General features: G+C 47.8%; 1 protein-coding gene across 1 annotated transcript; it reads right to left on the minus strand.

The window, feature by feature from the left end:
* Positions 1–5,198: 5,198 nt before the first annotated feature.
* LOC147978648 (acyl transferase 9-like) lies at positions 5,199–18,235 on the minus strand. Its single transcript, XM_087514839.1, has 2 exons — positions 17,870–18,235; positions 5,199–6,073 (listed from the first exon to the last, which is right to left on the minus strand). The coding sequence occupies exons 1-2, from the start codon at positions 18,233–18,235 to the stop codon at positions 5,246–5,248; spliced, it is 1,194 nt and encodes a 397-aa protein (XP_087370965.1). The 3' UTR covers positions 5,199–5,245.
* Between the last annotated feature and the right edge of the window lie 4,402 nt (positions 18,236–22,637).

A 22,637-nucleotide genomic window follows, 5' to 3' on the forward strand; every position in this document is an offset into this window, starting at 1 on the left:
TAGCTTGATGCACTAGCTTGATGAGGTTCAAGTATGGTTGGAAGTCGGCGATCTTGTTGATAGGATGGTTGAGTCCATTCAAGAAACGTGCCATAGTTTGCTCATCATCTTCCGTGACATTGGCTCTTATCATGGCAATCTCCATCTCCTTGTAGTACTCCTCAATGCTCTTGGTTTCTTACTTGAGTAGTTGGAGTTTCTTGAAGAGGTCGCGGTTGTAGTAGGTGGGCACGAAGCGTGCTCTCATGACATCCTTCATTTGCGCCCAAGTAGTGATGGGTGGTTCACCTTTTGCCTCATGGCGCTCGATGACTTGTTCCCACCAAATGAGAACATAGTCTTCGAACTCAAGGGATGCCATCGCGATCTTCTTCTCTTCTTCATAGTTGTGCAAGCGGAAGATTTTGTCGACCTTCAATGCCCATGAAAGGTACTCTTCGGGATCGTTTCTTCCATTGAACTTGGGCATGGTGAACTTTAGCTTGCCGTAGCATTGCTCTTCATTGTGTTGGGGTCGGGGATGATGACGCCCATGTTGTTGAGGATTGTCAAACTCGTGTTGCTCTTGGCGAGGAGGGTTGTCGACCACATGTTTCTCTTGTTGTGGATGATTTCCATTGTCTTCATGCTCTTGGTGAACTTGATGTTGTTGGCGAGCTTGTGGAGGAACTTGTCGAGCTTGACGTTGCACGCGAGCTTGATATCGTCGTTCGTGAGCTTCTTCACGAACTGCTTCTTCATGTTCACGAGCTTGCCGACCTTGGTTGGCTACGGCTCGCCTTGATTCTCAGAGGGCTTGTTACACCTCAAATGCTTGAGCATATCGCAATTGTTACTCATGACGTTGTGCCTCGGCATCTTGTGCTTCTTGGTGAAGGCGTGCTCGCTCTTCCTCTCCGTGTTGGCGTAGTTGTTGTCGTTCTCGTGCTTGCGCAAAGGTAGCTTGGTTTTGACGGTGTCGGTGCTCTTGAGAGTCGGTGTCACGTAGAGGATTGAGGCTTGCTTGACGATCGTTGCACGTGGCACGGCGAAGAGTGTTCGATGTCGGTGTACTTGAGCCGGAGAGGGTGAAGTCGGAGTGTCGACTTGAGCAGGTCTGTCTTGATGAGGACGAAGTGGAAGAAGAGCGGTTGAGCAACAAAGCACGAATCTCGTCCATTCTTGCATTGTTCTCTTGCTTGTGATTGTCTAGCTTGTGGTCGAAGTAGTCTCTTGTACGTTGCTCGGAGAGTCGCAAGTCAGTGGCGAGGTTGTCGATGCGTTCACTCATTGCTTGTTTCTCTTGATGCAAAGCACGTTGTGCACCAAAGAGGTGGCTCTTTATGACGTAGGAGTTCATGTCATCGTCTTGCCCGATGAAAAGTGGGTTGGTAGAAGTACTTGGCCTATCCATCATTCTAAGAGAAATATGTGAGTGGTAGAAAGAGAAGAACGTATACCAAATGTACCTTGACCGAAGTTGAAGGTGGATCAAAGATCACTCCAATGTGGAACAAGGAAATAGCACAATTGGTACCAATTCTTGTCGGTCTCTCACACCTACACAAGTAAAAGCTTATGGTGGAGCTTGGTTAGGATGGTGGCACAAAATTTGATGCAATTGTTAGTGAGATTCAATAATGTTGGAAAAGATTCGCAAGTTTGCAATGCAACAAGTAGACCAAGAAATATAAGGTACACGGAAACACACGCGCAAAGAGATAAATGGGGTCGTGCAACCAAGGATGAGCCAAAATGTGAGATCCACAAAAATGCTCGTGTTGCACAACACTAGAGAGACGCTAGCACGATTGCACAATAGGTAGATACGAAAGACTTGTGCACAAACTACTAAGCAAAAATGCAACGACTTCTATCCCAAGTATGCTCTATGTATGGTATTTCGATGATATGATCCAAGATGATCTAGTATGACAATCTTAATGTTGTATGATGCTATGGTTCTTTCTTAAAAGCTCTTTGCTTATCTTTCCCTTGTGCTTAAAAGCTTGTTTGGCTCTTCGTGTTTGAGCTCTTTTCTCATGCAATACTTCACGGACCAAGATAGCAATTGTGCATGCAATGACAACCTTGTGACACAAAAGATGATACCAAGATATGCACCCATGAGATGTATGTATGCTATGGGAAGTATGATCACTAATGTGCACAAGTCACGTTCCCGGCAATACTCAAAGGCTAGTCTCGATGGGTAAGCGACGCAAAAGAGTAAGGCTATGATGGCTATCAATGTAATGGCAAGAATGATGTATCCAATATCAAGATGAGGTTACCGCTTCTTGCTTACGGTATGGTGTCAAAATGGTTTATTGGTTGTTGTCGATGACGCGTTCATGGCGAAGATGAGCGGCGGTGATGTTGATGTCGAACCGTACCTAAATAGCCGAAACACAAATAGGACACGTAACCGCAACTCAAATTCTCAAGGCAAAAAGTGAAAAAATTGTCGTAGTTGGTAGTGGTAAGCGATGGTTGTGTATGTGGTATATGGCGGTGCTATGCGGAAGTGGTGGTGGTATGCGGAAGTGTATGTGGGTACCGGAACAATATTTGGCGAAATATGGACGGAAAATAGGGCGGTGGATGGAGATGTTGCTGCCAGGGGCCGGATGTCCGGGCTTGATGGCTGGATGTCCGGGCTATCGGGCCGGATGTCCGGGCTCTAGATCCGGACGAACTCCGCGTGGAAGGTGGCAAATCCGGGCAAAATTTGAAGGAATTTGTGAACGGAAATTGGGGAAAAGTGGATTGAAAGCTAGATCTACCTGCAACACATGAAATCCACGGATCAAATCCAACACATCACACCAACAAATCACAAAAAAATTGGGGCTATTTTTGTGGGGAATTTTTGAATTAGGGACAAAATCAACAAAACCAAGGCTAGAAGCACAACAGGGAGACTCCGAAATCGTGATCAACATGTCTCTATATACCAAGATGATGTAGGGTGGGAACCCTAGGGGCCGATCTTTCACGAAAGGAGCGGATCCCGCGATGAACACGAAGAACACGAGGGTAAACACGAGGGGAAACACAAGGGGAAACACGAGAGAATCACTAAACCAAAAAGAAATGGTTTGAAGTAATAAAATGGCCGGACGTAATGTCTCACCAGTGAAATCTTCAGAAGACAGAGCTTATCTGTATTCTGCCCTTGTAATTCAGAGGTATGACTGTTGTACAGAGCCAAATATAGTACTGACGATCAACTGATTTGAAGTATTCGGAGGAGGAACCCGCCTTGCAACGTTGAAGACAATCTGCGCGCCGGACACATCGTCATTGAAGACTGGTTCAGGGGCTACTGAGGGAGTCTAGGATTATGGGCTCCTCGGGCATCCGGGCTAAGTGATATGGGTCGGACTAATGGGCCATGGAGATACAAGACGAAAGACTTTCCCCGTGTTCGGATGGAACTCTCCTTAGCGTGGAAGGCAAGCTTAGCGTGCGGATATGAAGATTTCTTTCTCTGTAAATCGACTCTGTACAAACCCTTGTCCCCTCCGGCATCTATATAAACTAGAGGGTTTAGTCCATAGAGGCAATCACAATCATAATCATATAGGCTAGACATCTAGGGTTTAGCCATTACGATCTCGTGATAGATCAACTATTGTAACCCCTATACTCATCAAAGTCAATCAAGTAGGAAGTAGGGTATTACCTCCATCAAGAGGGCCCGAACCTGGGTAAACATCGTGTCCCCTGTCTCCTGTTACCATCGATCCTTAGACGCACAGTTCGGGACCCCCTACCCGAGATCTGCCGGTTTTGCCATCGACAGTCGGTACCATTTATTGTATTCGGGACAATTGTTGTATTGAATTATTAGTTTTATTCAGTGATTTGAATTGTTATTTTCATTTGGATTCATAATATTGACATTTTATGTTTTTTGAATTCATAATTTTGTGTAATATATGAGATATGTGTCAAATTCAGAAGAAGAAAAAACACGCGTTTTGCGGGCTCGCACGGGTTACGGCCGAACAAACCCCGCATATTGGAACCATAAAAAAGAATATTTACACTTCTAATGCATCATAAATTTCAATAGATAAAAAATGAAAAAAAAATCACTAGACGAGCTGCAGGAGCAATACACAGGGGAGAATGGAAGATGATACCATCACTTAGATGCTTCCGTGATAAATTCAGAATGAATAGTGTCGATAAAGAAAAAAACATGAAAAGTGTGAAAAGCTACACTATTCACAACAGGTTTGTCTTTTTTGCTTCTCAATGTGTATATCAAATTTGGATCTTGATTTCTTAGGGTTTGTAGACACATGTGTTGCAAACATTCATATATTTTTTTGGAATGATTTAAATTTGATTTTTTCGAATTTGGTATCACGTGATATTCTCCCCATTCCCCAATACACATGCCTGATGCATCGGTGCACGCATCCTAAATTTCAATAGATGAAAAAATGAAAAACAATTTTCTAGACAAGCTGCGGGAGCGGTACAGGGATAGTGGTCCGCTTGCTTAATTAAATCCAAAGTCCCCAGACAAGCTGCGGGAGCAGTACACCACAGGGATATACGTCCGCTTGCTTAAATCTAGTGAGATTTCAGAGAGCTGCACTCACACGGTGCACCATGTGAGGCTTGCAAATTCTGGTTGCCCCGTTCATCTACGGTAAGAGGCTAGCGCCACCAAGCCCGGCGATGATGAGGCCGGTTAAAGCCCTATATAAAGCGATCAAAGTTCTTCTCGTCTGGCCATGTGGGACTAAACGAAACCCAGCCTCGACGCGTGCTCGCGGTGACCCATAGAACCGACACATCTTAATCGGGCTTCTTGTGCTGTGGGCTTTAGTGTTTCCCTATGGCCCGCAGAGACGAAGCCCACCATACATGACTCAAAATATATTTTTTTCTAAAAGCGCCATGCCTCTGGTCCCTCTTGAGTTTTGCAACCATACAAGCCATCATCAATCAAGTAACCAAATGCAGGTATGTATCATTTTTATTGTCTCGTATCAAATGATTAAAAAATCAAATTGGCTGTCTACATTCTAAGAATGGTAACGTACTGCTCAAGATGGATGTAGAAACAAAGTAAGTAAATACAACGAAAACGGGTACAAATACAACAACATCGGCAACAATATATCAACCAAACAGCCGCATCAGCAGAGCTCCACGATGCTTCCATCCCCACCCCCTGCATGCATGCATGCATGCATGCCAAGGTTCTCTCGGTCGTCTAGCAAAGCAAAGCGAAGGAGCTCGCTCATGGCAGGTCCTCCTTCATGCCGCGGGCGAACTCCTCCGAGTGCTCCTTGGTGACGCAGCTGGCGAGCATCCAGGTGCCGTCCAGCGGCAGCGGCGCCTTGAGGATGACAACGGAGGCGATGAAGTCCTTGTTCACGAGCGGCCCGGCGAACATGGGCGGGCCGAAGCCGTAGTCCACGTCGGAGAACCCCAGCTTGCTCCAGTCGGAGACGTAGATGGACTCGTAGTCGAAGCTCATCTGGAAGGGATCCTGCCGCGTCTCCTCCTTGGCGAACTGGAAGAACTCCACCGCCATCCGCTGCTTCGCCTCCCGGATCATGTCGATCACCTCCATCACCGACGAGTCCAGCACCTTCTTGCTGCTCCCGGACATCTTCACGGGGAAGATGGAGTTGCCGTAGTACCCGGCGTCCAGCTTCAGCAGGTGGCGCACGCTGGCGAAGAAGCAGAGCTTCACCGTGGCCTCTGGCTCCAGGTTCAGCGCCCGGGTGCGGCACTGCCACAGCTTGGCCGTCAGCACGTCGAAGCCGGAGCAGAACTTGCCGCTGTGCGCCTTGTACTGCGTATTGAGCCCGTCGATGTAGCCCGTGGGGAAGTCGAGCATGATGTAGTCCAGCGCCAGCACGAGGAGCTCCGGGAGCGGGCCAGGCTTGATGCTCGGGTTGGGGAACTTCTCCCTGTCCCACACCGGCTTCACCGCCAGCTCCGGGAGCCCTCGCGCCATGTCGCCCACCGCCTTGATGAACTGCGCCGCGCCCATGCCGTCCGCCGACGCGTGGTTGAACCGCAGGCCCATCACGAACCCGCCGCAAGTGAATTTCGTGATCTGAAACCATGTAATAAGTTAGTTTGATTAGTAGGAGTACTAACTAATATCCTGTAGATGCTCCCGTAATTCCAGTAGGCTGTCCTCATCGAGAAATATGAATTGGCAATCATGATGGAATTCGGCACTTTCTGCCGAGCCATGCATCTCAAGGTATGGGCGACAGGGATGCACGAACAAAACACCAAGAGAGAATGAGCGAAAAATGCGCTGCAATCTAATCATCATCATAAAGTACTCCACTGACTTCTCAAAACGGGAGCGGCTATAGATCAATCGACTGACTCAAGAAAGGGATCAGTCGATTTGTAGAAGGTAAGGAAACATAACTATTCAGAACAAATTGACTGACCCAAAGTTGTGGTCAGTCGAAAAAGGCTAGCAGTCAAACGGGCTGAAAAAAGAGTTCTGACTTTATATTTTTGCCTTCAGTCATCAGCCCAAAACTAAAATGGGCATGAACCCGCTAAGAGACAGACCCACTACACAGAATCCACCTAACGTGCAGAGCCACTAGGTCTTCTTCCTCCTCTTTCATCCCCGACACCGCAAACACTCAGCTACCGCCATGGATGCTGAAACAAACATGAGATGTGCTGATCTCTTCTGACCTCTCTATAGATCTTGTGCTAAATTTCTTCCTTGCAAAGTCCTTCTCCTCCAAACGCCCTTAGATCCACAACAGCAGAACAATCCAAAAAAAATGGATGAGTCGTCATATCATTTTAGAATGATAGATCTATCTGGAAGAAAATCAAAACCGAGAAGATATAAACCTGGAGAAGAACTTGCTTCACGAATTTGCAAGGTAATAGATGATCCCCCACCACCTCTTTCTTTAATCAGTCTTCATGTTAGCTTCTGGTTGATTCTAGATATCTGCATTTAGCATCTTGCATATTCAGACGTAACCTTGTTGTTGTTTGCTAGAAAGAGGAGAATTGAAACAAATAAATTGGTAGCATGATTAACTATCACAAACTAAATGTGTTTCCAACCTTCAGGAGGAGTTGCATATTCAGAAAACTAAAATTGCTCAAGTAAGCAAGAAGCATATTTAGAGAAGAAATGCTTGCAGATCTTGACAAGCATAAGGAACTCTGAATACGTAAGGGACTGCAGCATACAATTTAAATGCATTACAACTATAAGCCAGAAAAGCCAGACATATACATACCTTTGAGTACTTACGATCCAGCCAGGGGCTTTGGCCTGGGTTCCACTCATCGGCGTCCGATTCGGAGTCATCCGTAAGGGACGTCCTCCCTTTCTTGGACGCCTCCGCCTCTAGATCGACAGAGGCTACCCGTTTCTTCTTCTCCCCCTTAGGGGGGAGTTGCTCTCTTCCTCCTCCTCTTCCTCTTCGTCGGGGGAGGAGAGGGTTCCGATGTCCTTGGACACTACGTCTGAAGCACTCTTACGGTGGAGGCCGCTCTTGGCTGTAACACCCCGGATGTAACTTTCCCAATTTGTACTCCAACTCTTGTCATTTCTGGCATTAAGTTATTTTATTTCCTTGGGTTCGGGTTCTTTGTCTCCATGTGTTGTTGTCGTTGTCATGCATCACATATCATGTCATCATGTGCATTGCATCTGCATACGTGTTCGTCTCATGCATTCGAGCATTTTCCCCGTTGTCCGTTTTGCATTCCGGCGCTTCGTTCTCCTCCGGTGGACATTTCTAGCTTTCTTTCGTGTGTGGGGATTAAACATTTCCAGATTGGACCAAGACTTCCCAAGCGGCCTTGGTTTACTACCGGTAGACCGCCTGTCAAGTTTCGTATCATTTGGACTTCGTTTGATACTCCAACGGTTAACCGAGGGACCGAAAAGGCCTCGTGTGTGTTGCAGCCCAACACCCCTCCAATTTGGCCCAAAACCCACCTATCTCTGCTCCATCATCTAGAGCGTTCGATCACGATCGCGTGGCCGAAAACCGCACCTCATTTGGACTCTCCTAGCTCCTCCTATGCCTATTTAAAGATCCCCCGAAAATCTCCTTCTCCTTCCCCTCCGAAACCCTAGATCCATTCGTCTTCGCGCGCACCGGACACATCTCGCCACCGACGGACACGTCCGGTCCGCCCCGCCGCCGCCACGTGGCACGCCACCATTGGCCCCGCCTCCGCCGCCGTTCCACTCCGCCGCCAGGCCCGGGAGGCCCGTGGCCGGCCCCCGAGGCCCACCTCGCCTCGCCCCGCCGCCCGGTGAAGCCGCCGCCCGTGCCTCCTTCTTCCTCGGACGCGGCAGCCCGGCGCCGCCTAGCCTCCTTCTTCGGTCGCGGCCGCCCGGACCGCGCCGCCTCCCGCCGCCCGGCCGCGCGTCCCGCCGCCCGGCGAGCTCGCCGCCCCGAGCCGCCGCCTCGCGCGCCGCCGCCGGAGCGCGCCGGCCCGTCCTCTCCCTCGTCGTCCGGCAAGAGCTCCGGCGGGATCCCGACGAACCTCGGATTCCGCACCCGGCGAAACCCTAGATCTGTCCCGGAGAGGTTCAATTTTTCGTCTAAGTCCTCGGATTTGCAGATCCATGTGCTCATGTTCTCGGCTCCGTAACTTTGCATACGTAGCTCCGATTCATGCATATAGCATATCAAAATGTTCACCTTAGAGAGTACATCATTTCATTCCATTGCATCATTTTCATTTGAGTTCATCTTCATGCCCGAAATGCTGTTACAGGAGGGCTACTTGAGATAATTGTCAGATCTGCTACTCCATTTAGGTTTTTGTCTTTTTTGCCATGATTAATGTGTGCATGATATGCCCTGATGCTCTACATGTGTTTTGTTAAGGGTTTTGTCATCTTTCCAGAGGTGCAACCCATGCATTTTTGTGATGTGTGTGGTGACTAGTGCAAGCTTGCAAAGTGGTGCACTTGCTAATTCTGTTTTCAGGGACTTAGTAATTTCACTAAGTCCTGGAGCTGTTTATCTCATGATGCCATATGTTCATGTTGTTTCCTAGTGATCCGTGCCTCTTTTGAGGATGATCAGTAAGGATGTTTTGTTAATCTTGTAGTTCCCTATCCATCCATGTCTTTGTTTGCAATTATGGAGCACCCTAGCTTGAGTCAATCGAGCTCTACTTTTGCTACTTTGTGAATCTGGGCAGATTGTCAACTTGTTTGCAATTTTGCCAATAATGTTGTAGTTGATCCGTGCATGCTATGCTATTGTTCTTGCCATGTCTAGATTGCATTTTGTGCCTTATTGATGGGTGTATGCTTGTCTTGCCGTGACTTGCGTCATAGTGAGTGCATCGAGCTCGTAAACATGCCTACTTGAGATATATTTCAGCTTGCTCCAGTTTTCACTAAGTATGAAAACTGATTGTGTTTTTGCTATGTTCACATGCTTGCAATTGTATTTTCTGATCCCTTTTGGCACAAGGTCACTAAGGGACTTTTGTTAAGCTCTTTGAGTAGCTCCAGGACATGATTTACTTTGCCACGTTCAGATCCTGTAGCTTGTAGTTTTGTTGCTTCGAAGAGGGCTACCTGATCTGAAATTCCAGACAAGTGTTAATTTCACTAAGTCTGAGATCTGTTTGTCATATGCATTTTTGCCATGCTTGTTTGAACCTGTTAATGGATGATTTGGCCGTGGCTTAGTGCTAGACTTTTGTTAAGCATCTTGAATGCATCCCTGCCATGTATTTTGTTGTAATGTTTGGGTGTTGTAGCATGTTCATCCCATTGCATTTAGATGGCTACTTGCTGTAAATCGCAGACCGGTGCCATTCTTGAAACGCTTGCCATTTCCAAACCGTAACTCCGATTCCGGTGTTCTTTATATCGTTTTCAATCGATTTCATCTCATATTTCCAATGGAACACTTGGATTTCCAAGTTGAGGCCAGGTTCATGTATTTCCTGTCATATCTTGCATTTTGCATCCCGCATCGCATCCCGCATAGCATATCATCTTTGCATTGTGTTGTTTGAGTTTGCACGCGGTTGATTGTGTCCTTGTTGCTTGTTTGTCTTGTTTGGGTAGAGCCAGGAGACGAGTTCGCTAACGAGGAGCCCGTTGAGTTTGCTTTCGAGGATCCAGTCAACTCTGACAACTGTGCAGGCAAGATGATCATACCCTCGAAATCACTACTATCTTTGCTATGCTAGTTTGCTCGCTCTTTTGCTATGCCAATGCTACGATGCCTACCACTTTCTTTCAAGCCTCCCAAATTGCCATGTCAAACCTCTAACCCACCATGTCCTAGCAAACCGTTGATTGGCTATGTTACCGCTTTGCTCAGCCCCTCTTATAGCGTTGCTAGTTGCAGGTGAAGATTGAAGGCCGTTCCTTGTTGGAACATTTATTTACTTGTTGGGATATCATTATATTATCTTGTTATCTTAATGCATCTATATACTTGGTAAAGGGTGGAAGGCTCGGCCTCTCGCCTAGTGTTTTGTTCCACTCTTGCCGCCCTAGTTTCCGTCATATCGGTGTTATGTTCCCGGATTTTGCGTTCCTTACGCGGTTGGGTTATAATGGGAACCCCTTGATATTTTGCCTTGATTAAAGCTTTTCCAGCAATGCCCAACCTTGGTTTTACCATTTGCCACCTAGCCTCTTTTTCCCTTGGGTTTCCGGAGCCCGAGGGTCATCTTATTTTAACCCCCCCGGGCCAGTGCTCCTCTGAGTGTTGGTCCAAATAGAGCCACTTGCAGCGCCACCTCGGGGCAACTTGAGGGTTGGTTTTAGTTGTACGTAGTGTTCATCTGAGTGTTCCCTGAGAAAGAGATATGTGCAGCTCCTATCGGGATTTGTCGGCACATTCGGCCGGTGTTGCTGGTCTTGTTTTAACCTGTCGAGGTGTCTTGAGTAACCGAGATACCGAGTCTGATCGGAACGTCTTGGGAGGAGGTCTATTCCTGCATTGACCGTGAGAGCTTGTCATGGGCGAAGTTGGGACTCCCCTGCAGGGATTTGAACTTTCGAAACCCGTGCCCGCGGTTATGTGCAGATGGAAATTTGTTAATGTCCGGTTGTAGATAACTTGAACCTTAATTAATTAAAATGAATCAACTGAGTATGTTACCGTGATGGCCTCTTCTCGGCGGAGTCCGGGAAGTGGACACGGTGTTGGAGTAATGTTTGCGCAGGTTGTTCTCTAGTTTCTCGCTCGCTCTTTGCCTCCTCTTCTCGCTCTCTTTTGCGAATAAGTTAGCCACCATATTTGCTAGTCGCTTGCTGCAGCTCCACATATCTTTACCCTGTCATACCTTTAAGCTTAAATAGTCTTGATCGCGAGGGTGCGAGATTGCTGAGTCCCTGTGGCTCATAGATTACTATTACACCAGATGCAGGGCCTGATGTTTCCGCTCCAGCAGACGCGTATGAGCTCAAGTGGGAGTTCGACGAAGACTCTCAACGTTACTATGTTTCCTTTCCCGATGATCAGTAGTGGTGCCCAGTTGGGGGTGATTGGGTCCGTGTCGCATGTTGGGTTATCTTTTATTTTGGCGCCGTAGTCGGGCCATGAGTGTTTGGTTGATGTAATGTTATTTATGTACTTGATTGACGTGGCGAGTGTAAGCCAACTATGTTATCTCCCCTTTATTATTTATATTACATGGGATGTTGTGAAGATTGCCTAACTTGCGACATGTGCCTTCAATGCGATTATGCCTCTAAGTCGTGCCTCGACACGTGGGAGATATAGTCGCATCGAGGGTGTTACAAGTTGGTATCAGAGCCTTCCCCGACCTTAGGAGCCCCATTGCTTGATCGTTTTTAGTGGCCGAGTTGTGTCTAGAAAAATGTTTTGAGTCATTAGGAATTATATATCGGAGAGCTTAGGAATTCTTTTTACTTCCCAGTCTGCTCATCGCTATGGTAAGGCATCCTGACGTAGAGTTTTGACTCTTCTCTTCTCAAATTTCACTACAAAAAATTTAGGATCACGCGGGTATCTTGGAATCGTTCCGATGGTTTTATGATGAGAACATTGTCTTGGTGCCTCCTATCAGGGGTTTAGTGGAAGTGTCCCGGGGAGTTGAGCTCTGAGGTGTTGTCATCATAATTTTATCGTTGCAGTTCTGGAATACCTGAGTTTAGTACGCCGACATTGAAAATCTCTTTTATGCAGTTCGTTGGTGAGATAACCTCGACGCCACCCAGTACTGGGGCGGGAGTTCGGGAGTATCGCCATAACTCGTATAACGGATGCTTTTCAAAGGTTGAGGTAGATGGTTTCCGAAGGTTTCTTGGTTATGTGTTGAAGGATGGATACAGCTGGATGTAGGATTTGCTAGTTTGGGTGAGATATTATGCTTCCCCTGTATCCCCAACACCTGATTGCATAACCGGAAAGGTTCAGGAGTTTCATAGGTGGGAATTCTAGTAGCTCTAGTTCTTCTTCCACGGATATTGGTTTGAGATTGGGATTTCTTACCGATTATTCGTTCTTGATCCGTACCTTGTTGATTTATTTCTCTACCTTAATTCTACGTGGCTTCTCAATTTATGGATATGTGACCATTTCAAGAGGAATGCATTCGTTCATTTTGTTCGGATGTGAAGACTATATGTTGCCATTTTCATTCCGTTGGATTCAGCTTCAATATTTGTCTGTCAATGTGCTAATGGTGGTCAACCTCTTCAGGATGGCTCCTCCAATGCGCACGACTCTGTATCCTGATCCGCCACCACCTCCACCTCCTCCGGAGGCATGGCAAGCTGTGATGGCCGCAACCAATGAAAACACACAGTTGATCATGCAAATTCTCCAAGAGCATAATCAAGGCAACCAAGGGAATCAAGGCAACAATCAGAATCACTTTGCTACACTCAACCAGTTCCTTGCTAACGGGCCAAAGACTTTCAGCAATTGTGTTGAGGCAACCGATGCTGATGATTGGCTTGTGGATCTGTGCAAGCATTTCGAGTGTAGTAACGTCAGGCCTGAGGACTTTGTCAAGTTCGCTTCCTTCCAACTCAAGGATCAAGCTGCAGAATGGTTCCAGCAGTACAAGGACTCCAGAGGTGGGCGTGTTATCACTTGGGATGATTTCCGTCGAGATTTCCGAGCTCATCATATTCCGCAGAGCGTGGTTGAAAGCAAGCGTGAGGAATTCCGCAACCTGAAGCAAGGCTCTTTGTCTGTCTATGACTACAACAAGTTGTTTCAGAAGCTCGCCCGCTTTGCCAAGCAGGACGTCCCTGATGAGAAGAGCATGATATATCAATTCAGGGGTGGTCTCAGAGAAGAAATTCAGCTAGCTCTTGTTCTCTTTGAGCCCTTGAGATACGATGAGTTCTACAACATGGCACTGAAGCAAGAGGCTGCTCAGTTGAGGTGTGATGCTTCCAAGAAGTGAGTCAGAGATGTTACTCCTTCTTCCTCTACTCAAGTGGCCAAGCAGCAGAAGTATTGGCTTCCTCCTCCTCCGTTCCGTCAGCCGTATCAACAGAAGAGCAAAGGTGGCAGTGGCTCTTCCCACCCACCCAACCCTAGCTTTCAGAACAAGACTTCGTCTCAAGCTCCAAGATCGAGTGCTCCGTATCACCGTCCGCTTTCAGAGGTCACGTGCAACAAGTGCCAACAGAAGGGTCACTATGCCAACAAGTGTTTCAACCAGAGGCGTCTTCCTCCTCCTCCTCCTGTCAGATCGGCAAGTACAGCTGTGGTCAAGCATAATCCCAAGCACGCCAAGGTCAATTTGCTGAATGCAGCTCAGGCAGAGGACTCACCAGATGTGATTATGGGTAACCTTCCTGTTAACGATGTTCCTGCAAAAGTTCTTTTTGACACTGGTGCATCGCTTTCTTTTATTTCAACTCCATTTGTGGCCAAGCATGATTTTGTGACCGAAAGGATTCTTGTTCCGTTGAAGATTGTGTCTCCGGGCAAGCAAATGACTTCTAACAATTGCGTCCCGGATGTCTCTATCACTTTGGGTGACTACAAGTTTCTCTCTTCTCCGGTGGTTCTTGGTAACTCGGATATTGATCTTATTCTCGGGATGGATTGTCTTTCTAAGCACAAGGCACATCTTGATTGTGCTGCCAGGCAGATTCAATTGACTCATTCGTCTGAGGATGTAATTATCTTTGCCGCTCGGGACGATACCATCCGTCTGTTTTCTCTCAATGAGAAGGGTGAACTCGATGCTATCTCGCAAATTCCAGTCGTTTGCGAATATCAAGACATTTTTCTAGAAGAGCTACCAGGAATGCCTCCGCACCGGCCAGTTGAATTCGTTATTGATCTTGAGCCTGGCACGGAACCTGTGTGCAAACGTCCTTACAAACTCGGACCTGAAGAGTTGAAGGAGCTGAAGAAGCAACTCGATATTCAAGAGAAAATGGGTCTCATCCGGCCTAGTTCTTCTCCGTGGGGTTGTGGTGTTCTTTTTGTGAAGAAGAAGGATGGAACGGACCGACTTTGTGTTGATTACCGTTCAGTGAATAAGAAGACCATCAAGAACAAATACCCATTTCCCAACATCAATGAGCTGTTCGAACAACTCAAAGGTGCTCGAGTATTCTCCAAGCTTGATCTCCGTATGGGTTATCATCAGATTCGAATCCGTGAGCAAGATATTCCCAAGACGGCTTTCAGAACAAGCTTTGGTTCATATGAATACACTGTCATGTCTTTTGGCCTCATCAACGCTCCTCCGACGTTCTCTCGCATGATGAACTTCATCTTCAACGCCTACACCAATGACTTCCTTTTGGTCTATCTCGACGACATTCTGGTTTTCTCCAAGAACAAGGAAGATCATGCCAAGCACTTGCGTTTGGTTCTTGATAAGCTCAGAGAACATCAGTTCTATGCCAAGTTCTCCAAGTGTGAATTTTGGCTCGATGAGGTTCTTTATCTTGGTCATATCATCTCTGCCAAGGGCATTGCCGTGAATCCTGAGAAGGTGTCTGCAATTGTGAATTGGGAACCTCCTCAGAATGTGAAGCAACTCCGTAGCTTCCTCGGTCTCGCAAGCTATTGCCGAAGATTCGTTGAAAAGTTTTCTAAGATCGCGAAGCCTCTCTCAAATCTTCTTCAGAAGCACGTCAAGTACGTTCGGTCTCCGGAGTGTGACATTGCTTTCAACACTTTGAAAGAGAAATTGATCACTGCTCCAGTTCTGACTCCGCCTGATGAATCCAAGCCGTACGAGGTCTTTTGTGATGCCTCTCTCCAAGGTCTTGGCGCAGTATTGATGCAAGAGAAGAAAGTTGTTGCTTATACATCTCGCCAGTTGAAGCCTAATGAGAAGAACTACCCCACTCATGATCTCGAGTTGGCGGCAGTTGTGCACGCTCTTTTGACTTGGAGACATCTTCTATTGGGAAGAAAACTGGACATTTTCACTGATCACAAGAGTCTCAAGTACATCTTCACTCAGCCTAATCTCAACCTCAGGCAAACTCGATGGGTTGAAATGATTCAAGAGTATAATCCGAGTGTCGAGTATACTCCAGGTAAGGCCAATGTGATTGCTGACGCATTGAGCAGGAAAGCTTACTGCAACAGTCTGATTCTCAAGCCTTATCAACCCGAGCTTTGTGAAGCTTTCCGCAAACTTAATCTGCAAGTTGTTCCTCAAGGTTTCCTCGCCAACCTTCTAGTCTCTCCTACCTTAGAAGACCAGATTCGCCAAGCCCAGCTTCTTGATGCTATGGTGAAAAAGGTGAAGATTGGGATTGCCAAGAGTCAGCCCTAGTACAAGTGCTACCGCCTTGATGACAAGGACACTCTCTTCTTCGAGGATCGTATTGTTGTACCCAAAGGTGACCTCCGTAAAGTGATCATGAACGAGGCTCACAATTCTCTCCTCTCCATCCACCCTGGGAGCACGAAGATGTATCAGGACCTTAAGCAAGCTTATTGGTGGACTCGAATGAAGCGCGAGATCGCTCAATTCGTGAATGAATGTGATGTCTGCAGAAGAGTGAAGGCAGAACACCAAAGGCCAGCAGGTCTCCTCCAACCTCTTGCCGTTCCAGAATGGAAGTTTGACCACATTGAAATGGACTTCGTGACTGGGTTTCCAAAGTCCAAGCGTGGCAATGATGCTATATTCGTTGTCATCGATAAACTCACCAAAGTGGCTCACTTTCTGCCTATCAAAGAGTCGATCACTACAGCTCAATTGGCGGAACTCTATACCTCTCGTATTGTTTCTCTGCACGGTATTCCACAAGTGATCTCTTCAGACCGTGGCAGCATCTTTACCTCGAAGTTTCGGGATTCTTTTCAGAAGGCCATGGGCACGAACATCCGCTTCAGCACAGCTTTCCATCCTCAAACTAGCGGTCAAGTCGAGCGTGTCAACCAGATTCTTAAAGATATGCTCAGGGCTTGTGTGATCTCCTTCGACATGAAGTGGGAGGATTGTCTTCCTTATGCTGAATTCTCCTACAACAACAGTTTTCAAGCAAGTTCGGGCAAGGCCCCATTTGAAATTCTGTATGGCAGGAAGTGCCGTACCCCTCTCAACTGGTCTGAAACCGGTGAACGTCAGCTTTTGGGTAATGACTTAATCACAGAGGCAGAAGAAATGTGCAAAGTCATTTGTGATAACCTCAAAGCAGCCCAATCTCGCCAGAAGAGCTACTATGATAGTAAGCACCGTGATTTGGCTTTCGAGATCGGAGATCATGTTTACCTCCGCGTCTCTCCTATAAAAGGTACTTGTCGCTTCGGTATCAAAGGGAAGCTTGCTCCTAGATACGTGGGACCTTTCAATATTGTCAGCAAGAGAGGCGACCTCGCCTATCAACTCGAGCTTCCTTCAAACTTTGCAAATGTTCATGACGTGTTCCATGTCTCTCAGCTCCGAAAGTGCTTCAAGACTCCTGACCGCACCACCAAGTTCGAGGACATTGAGCTCCAAGAAGATCTCTCTTATCGTGAGCACCCAGTTGCTATTCTTGAAGAGACTGAACGCAAGACTCGCAACAAGTCAATCAAATTTCTCAAAGTCAAGTGGTCACACCATTCCGACCGTGAAGCTACCTGGGAACGCGAGGATCACCTCCGTTCTGAGTACCCGGCGTTCTTTCAGTCCTAGATCTCGGTACGAGATCCTTTCGTAGTGGTGGAGTGTTGTAACACCCCGGATATGATTTACCCAATATGTACTCCAACTCTTGTCGTTTCTGGCCTTAAGTTATTTTATTTTCTCGGGTTCGGGTTTTTGTCTCCGTGTGTTGTTGTCATTGTCATGCATCTCATATCATGTCATCATGTGCATTGCATCTGCATACGTGTTCGTCTCATGCATTCGAGCATTTTCCCCGTTGTCCGTTTTGCATTCCGGCGCTTCGTTCTCCTCCGGTGGCCATTTCTAGCTTTCTTTTGTGTGTGGGGATTAAAAATTTCCGGATTGGACCGAGACTTGCCAAGCGTCCTTGCTTTACTACCGGTAGACCGTCTGTCAAGTTTCGTATCATTTGGACTTCGTTTGATACTCCAACGGTTAACCGAGGGACCGAAAAGGCCTCGTGTGTGTTGCAGCCCAACACCCCTCCAATTTGGCCCAAAACCCACCTATCTCTGCTCCATCATCTAGAGCGTTCGATCACGATCGCGTGGCCGAAAACCGCACCTCATTTGGACTCTCCTAGCTCCTCCTATGCCTATTTAAAGATCCCCCGAAAATCTCCTCCTTCCCCTCCGAAACCCTAGATCCATTCGTCTTCGCACGCACCGGACACATCTCGCCACCGACGGACACGTCCGGTCCGCCCCGCCGCCGCCACGTGGCACGCCACCATTGGCCCCGCCTCCGCTGCCGTTCCACTCCGCCGCCAGGCCCGGGAGGCCCGTGGCCAGCCCCCGAGGCCCACCTCGCCTCGCCTCGCCGCCCGGTGAAGCCGCCGCCCGTGCCTCCTTCTTCCTAGGCCGCGGCAGCCCGGCGCCGCCTCGCCTCCTTCTCCAGTCGCTGCCGCCCGGACCGCGCCGCCTCCCGCCGCCCGGCCGCGCGTCCCGCCGCCCGGCGAGCTCGCCGCCCCGAGCCGCCGCCTCGCGCGCCGCCGCCGGAGCGCGCCGGCGTCGCCCCCAAGCGCCGGCCCGTCCTCTCCCTCGTCGTACGGCAAGAGCTCTGGCGGGATCCCGGCGAACCTCGGATTCCGCACCCGGCGAAACCCTAGATCTGTCCCGGAGAGGTTCAATTTTTCGTCCAAGTCCTCGGATTTGCAGATCCATGTGCTCATGTTCTCGGCTCCGTAACTTTGCATCCGTACCTCCGATTCATGCATATAGCATATCAAAATGTTCATCTCAGAGAGTACATCATTTCATTCCATTGCATCATTTTAATTTGAGTTCATCTTGATGCCCGAAATGCTGTTACAAGAGGGCTACTTGAGATAATTGTCAGATCTGCTACTCCATTTAGGTTTTTGTCATTTTTGCCATGATTAATGTGTGCATGATATGCCCTGATGCTCTACATGTGTTTTGTTAAGGGTTTTTTCATCTTTCCAGAGGTGCAACCCATGCATTTTTTTGATGTGTGTGGTGACTAGTGCAAGCTTGCAAAGTAGTGCACTTGCTAATTCTGTTTTCAGGGACTTAGTAATTTCACCAAGTCCTGGAGCTGTTTATCTCATGATGCCATATGTTCCTGTTGTTTCCTAGTGATCTGTGCCTCTTTTGAGGATGATCAGTAAGGATGTTTTGTTAATCTTGTAGTGCTCTATCCATCCATGTCTTTGTTTGCAATTATGGAGCATCCTAGCTTGAGTCAATCGAGCTCTACTTTTGCTACTTTGTGAATCTGGGCAGATTATCAACTTGTTTGCAATTTTGCCGATGATGTTGTAGTTGATCCGTGCATGCTATGCTATTGTTATTGCCATGTCTAGATTGCATTTTGTGCCTTATTGATGGGTGTATGCTTGTCTTGCCGTGACTTGCGTCATAGTGAGTGCATCGAGCTCGTAAACATGCCTACTTGAGATATATTTCAGCTTGCTCCAGTTTTCACTAAGTATGAAAACTGATTATGTTTTTGCTATGTTCACATGCTTGCAGTTGTATTTTCTGACCCCTTTTGGTACAAGGTCACTAAGGGACTTTAGTTAAGCTCTTTGAGTAGCTCCAGGCCATGCTTTACTTTGCCATGTTCATATCCTGTAGCTTGTAGTTTTGTTGCTTCGAAGAGGGCTACCTGATCTGAAATTCCAGACAAGTGTTAATTTCACTAAGTCTGAGATCTGTTTGTCATATGCATTTTTGCCATGCTTGTTTGAACCTGTTAATGGATGATTTGGCCGTGGCTCAGTGCTAGACTTTTGTTAAGCATCTTGAATTCATCCCTGTCATGTATTTTGTTGTCATGTTTGGGTGCTGTAGCATGTTCATCTCATTGCATTTAGATGGCTACTTGCTGTAAATCGCGGACCGGCGCCATTCTTGAAACGCTTGCCATTTCCAAACCGTAACTCCGATTCCGGTGTTCTTTATATCGTTTTCAAGCGATTTCATCTCATCTTTGTAGTGGCACACTTGGATTTCCAAGTTAAGGCCAGGTTCATGCATTTCCTATCATATCTTGCATTTTGCATCCCGCATCGCATCCCGCATAGCATATCATCTTTGCATTGTGTTGTTTGAGTTTGCACGCGGTTGATTGTGTCCTTGTTGCTTGTTTGTCTTGTTTGGGTAGAGCCAGGAGACGAGTTCGCTAACGAGGAGCCCGTTGAGTTTGCTTTCGAGGATCCAGTCAACTCTGACAACTGTGCAGGCAAGATGATCATACCCTCGAAATCACTACTATCTTTGCTATGCTAGTTTGCTCGCTCTTTTGCTATGCCAATGCTACGATGCCTACCACTTTATTTCAAGCCTCCCAAATTGCCATGTCAAACCTCTAACCCACCATGTCCTAGCAAACCGTTGATTGGCTATATTACCGCTTTGCTCAGCCCCTCTTATAGCGTTGCTAGTTGCAGGTGAAGATTGAAGGCCGTTCCTTGTTGGAACATTTATTTACTTGTTGGGATATCATTATATTATCTTGTTATCTTAATGCATCTATATACTTGGTAAAGGGTGGAAGGCTCGGCCTCTCGCCTAGTGTTTTGTTCCACTCTTGCCGCCCTAGTTTCCGTCATATCGGTGTTATGTTCCCGGATTTTGCGTTCCTTACGCGGTTGGGTTATAATGGGAACCCCTTGATATTTTTCCTTGATTAAAGCTTTTCCAGCAATCCGCAACCTTGGTTTTACCATTTGCCACCTAGCCTCTTTTTCCCTTGGGTTTCCGGAGCCCGAGGGTCATCTTATTTTAACCCCCCCCCCCCGGGCCAGTGCTCCTCTGAGTGTTGGTCCAAATAGAGCCACTTGCAGCGCCACCTCGGGGAAACTTGAGGGTTGGTTTTAGTTGTACGTAGTGTTCATCTGAGTGTTTCCTGAGAAAGAGTATGTGCAGCTCCTATCGGGATTTGTCGGCACATTCAGGCGGTGTTGCTGGTCTTGTTTTAACCTGTCGAGGTGTCTTGAGTAACCGAGATACCGAGTCTGATCGGAACGTCTTGGGAGGAGGTCTATTCCTTCGTTGACCGTGAGAGCTTGTCATGGGCTAAGTTGGGACTCCCCTGCAGGGATTTGAACTTTCGAAAGCCGTGCCCGCGGTTATGGGCAGATGGGAATTTGTTAATGTCCGGTTGTAGATAACTTGAACCTTAATTAATTAAAATGAATCAACTGAGTATGTTACCGTGATGGCCTCTTCTCGGCGGAGTCCGGGAAGTGGACACGGTGTTGGAGTAATGTTTGCGCAGGTTGTTCTCTAGTTTCTCGCTCGCGCTTTGCCTCCTCTTCTCGCTCTCTTTTGCGAATAAGTTAGCCACCATATTTGCTAGTCGCTTGTTGCAGCTCCACATATCTTTACCCTGTCATACCTTTAAGCTTAAATAGTCTTGATCGCGAGGGTGCGAGATTGCTGAGTCCCTGTGGCTCACAGATTACTATTACACCAGATGCAGGGCCTGATGTTTCCGCTCCAGCAGATGCGTATGAGCTCAAGTGGGAGTTCGACGAAGACTCTCAACGTTACTATGTTTCCTTTCCCGATGATCAGTAGTGGTGCCCAGTTGGGGGTGATTGGGTCCGTGTCGCATGTTGGGTTATCTTTTATTTTGGCGCCGTAGTCGGGCCATGAGTGTTTGGTTGATGTAATGTTATTTATGTACTTGATTGACGTGGCGAGTGTAAGCCAACTATGTTATCTCCCATTTATTATTTATATTACATGGGATGTTGTGAAGATTGCCTAACTTGCGACATATGCCTTCAATGCGATTATGCCTCTAAGTCGTGCCTCGACACGTGCGAGATATAGTCGCATCGAGGGTGTTACATTGGCCTCCTTGCCCTTCCCCTTGGCTTTCTTTTCCGGCGCCGGGACCAGCACCCTCGTCAATAGAGGAATAGCTGGGTCTTCGAGCAGCGGAGCCGGACAGTGAATCCGGTCCGCTTTCTACTTCCAGCCCTACAAAAATAAATGAAGGGTTTAGTGTGCTCCTTGGATTCGCAAAGTAAGGTTATCAAAGAACTTACGGGGGTCGCGGCGTGGATGCTGTCGTAGCCAAGGTCTTCGGTTGCCTCCGGACATGACTTCTTGGTCTTGAAGAGCAACTTCCACATGTCTTCATGCTTCGTGCCGAAGAACCGCTGCAAGGTGCGGGGACCGGCCGGGTTGAACTTCCACATGGGCTCTTGACACGCCTGACAGGGAAGAATTCGACGGAAGAGCATCACCTGGATCACGCTGGCGAGGCTGGTATTTTTATCTACCATGCTCTTGATGCGCTTTTGCAGCACCGTTACCTTGTCAGACGACGCCCAGTCCAGGCCCTTGTTGAGCCAGGATGCCAGCCGCATTGGGGTCCGGACTTGAACTCCGCAGGAGCAGCCCATGTGGAGTCACGGGGCTCTGTGACATAGAACCACCCCTGTTGCCATCCCTTCACGGTCTCCACGAAGGTGCCCTGGGGCCAAGTGACATTGGGAAGTTTGCTCACCATAGCGCCACCGCAATCCGCCCTGCTGCCTATCCACCACTTTTGGCTTCACATTGAAGACCTTGAGCCATAGGCCGAAGTGGGGGGAAATGTGAAGGAATGCCTCGCATACGACGATAAACGCCGAAATGTTGAGGAAAGAATTTGGGGCTAGATCATGGAAATCTATCCCATAGTAAAACATGAGGCCGCGGACAAAAGGATGAAGGGGAAACCCCAGTCCGCGAAGACAATGAGGGATAAACACTACCCTCTCGCCGGGCTTTAGAGTGGGGATGATCTGCTTTTTGGCTAGAAGCCGGTGGGCGATCTCCTTGGCCAGGTACCCTGCTTCCCGGAGTTCCTTGATGTTTTTCTCCGTGACGGAGGAAGCCATCCACTTGCCCTGTGCTCCGGATCCGGACATGGCTGGAGTACTTTCTGGGAACGAAGAGGATTGAAGCTTGGGCGCTGGAGCTTGAGGGCGGATGTGCTAAGGAAGGGGAAGGCGTGGGGTAAAAAGGGGGAATCTTATCTCCTTATAAAGGCAGTGAATATCATGTGTCCCCCATGAGTCTTAAAGCTCGCCTATTTCCAAGGGGTCGTGC

The sequence above is a fragment of the Triticum urartu genome, chromosome 3A (genome assembly GCF_056163025.1).
Source record: "Triticum urartu cultivar PI428250 chromosome 3A, HENAU_Tu73, whole genome shotgun sequence".
NCBI classification, from domain to species: domain Eukaryota; kingdom Viridiplantae; phylum Streptophyta; class Magnoliopsida; order Poales; family Poaceae; genus Triticum; species Triticum urartu.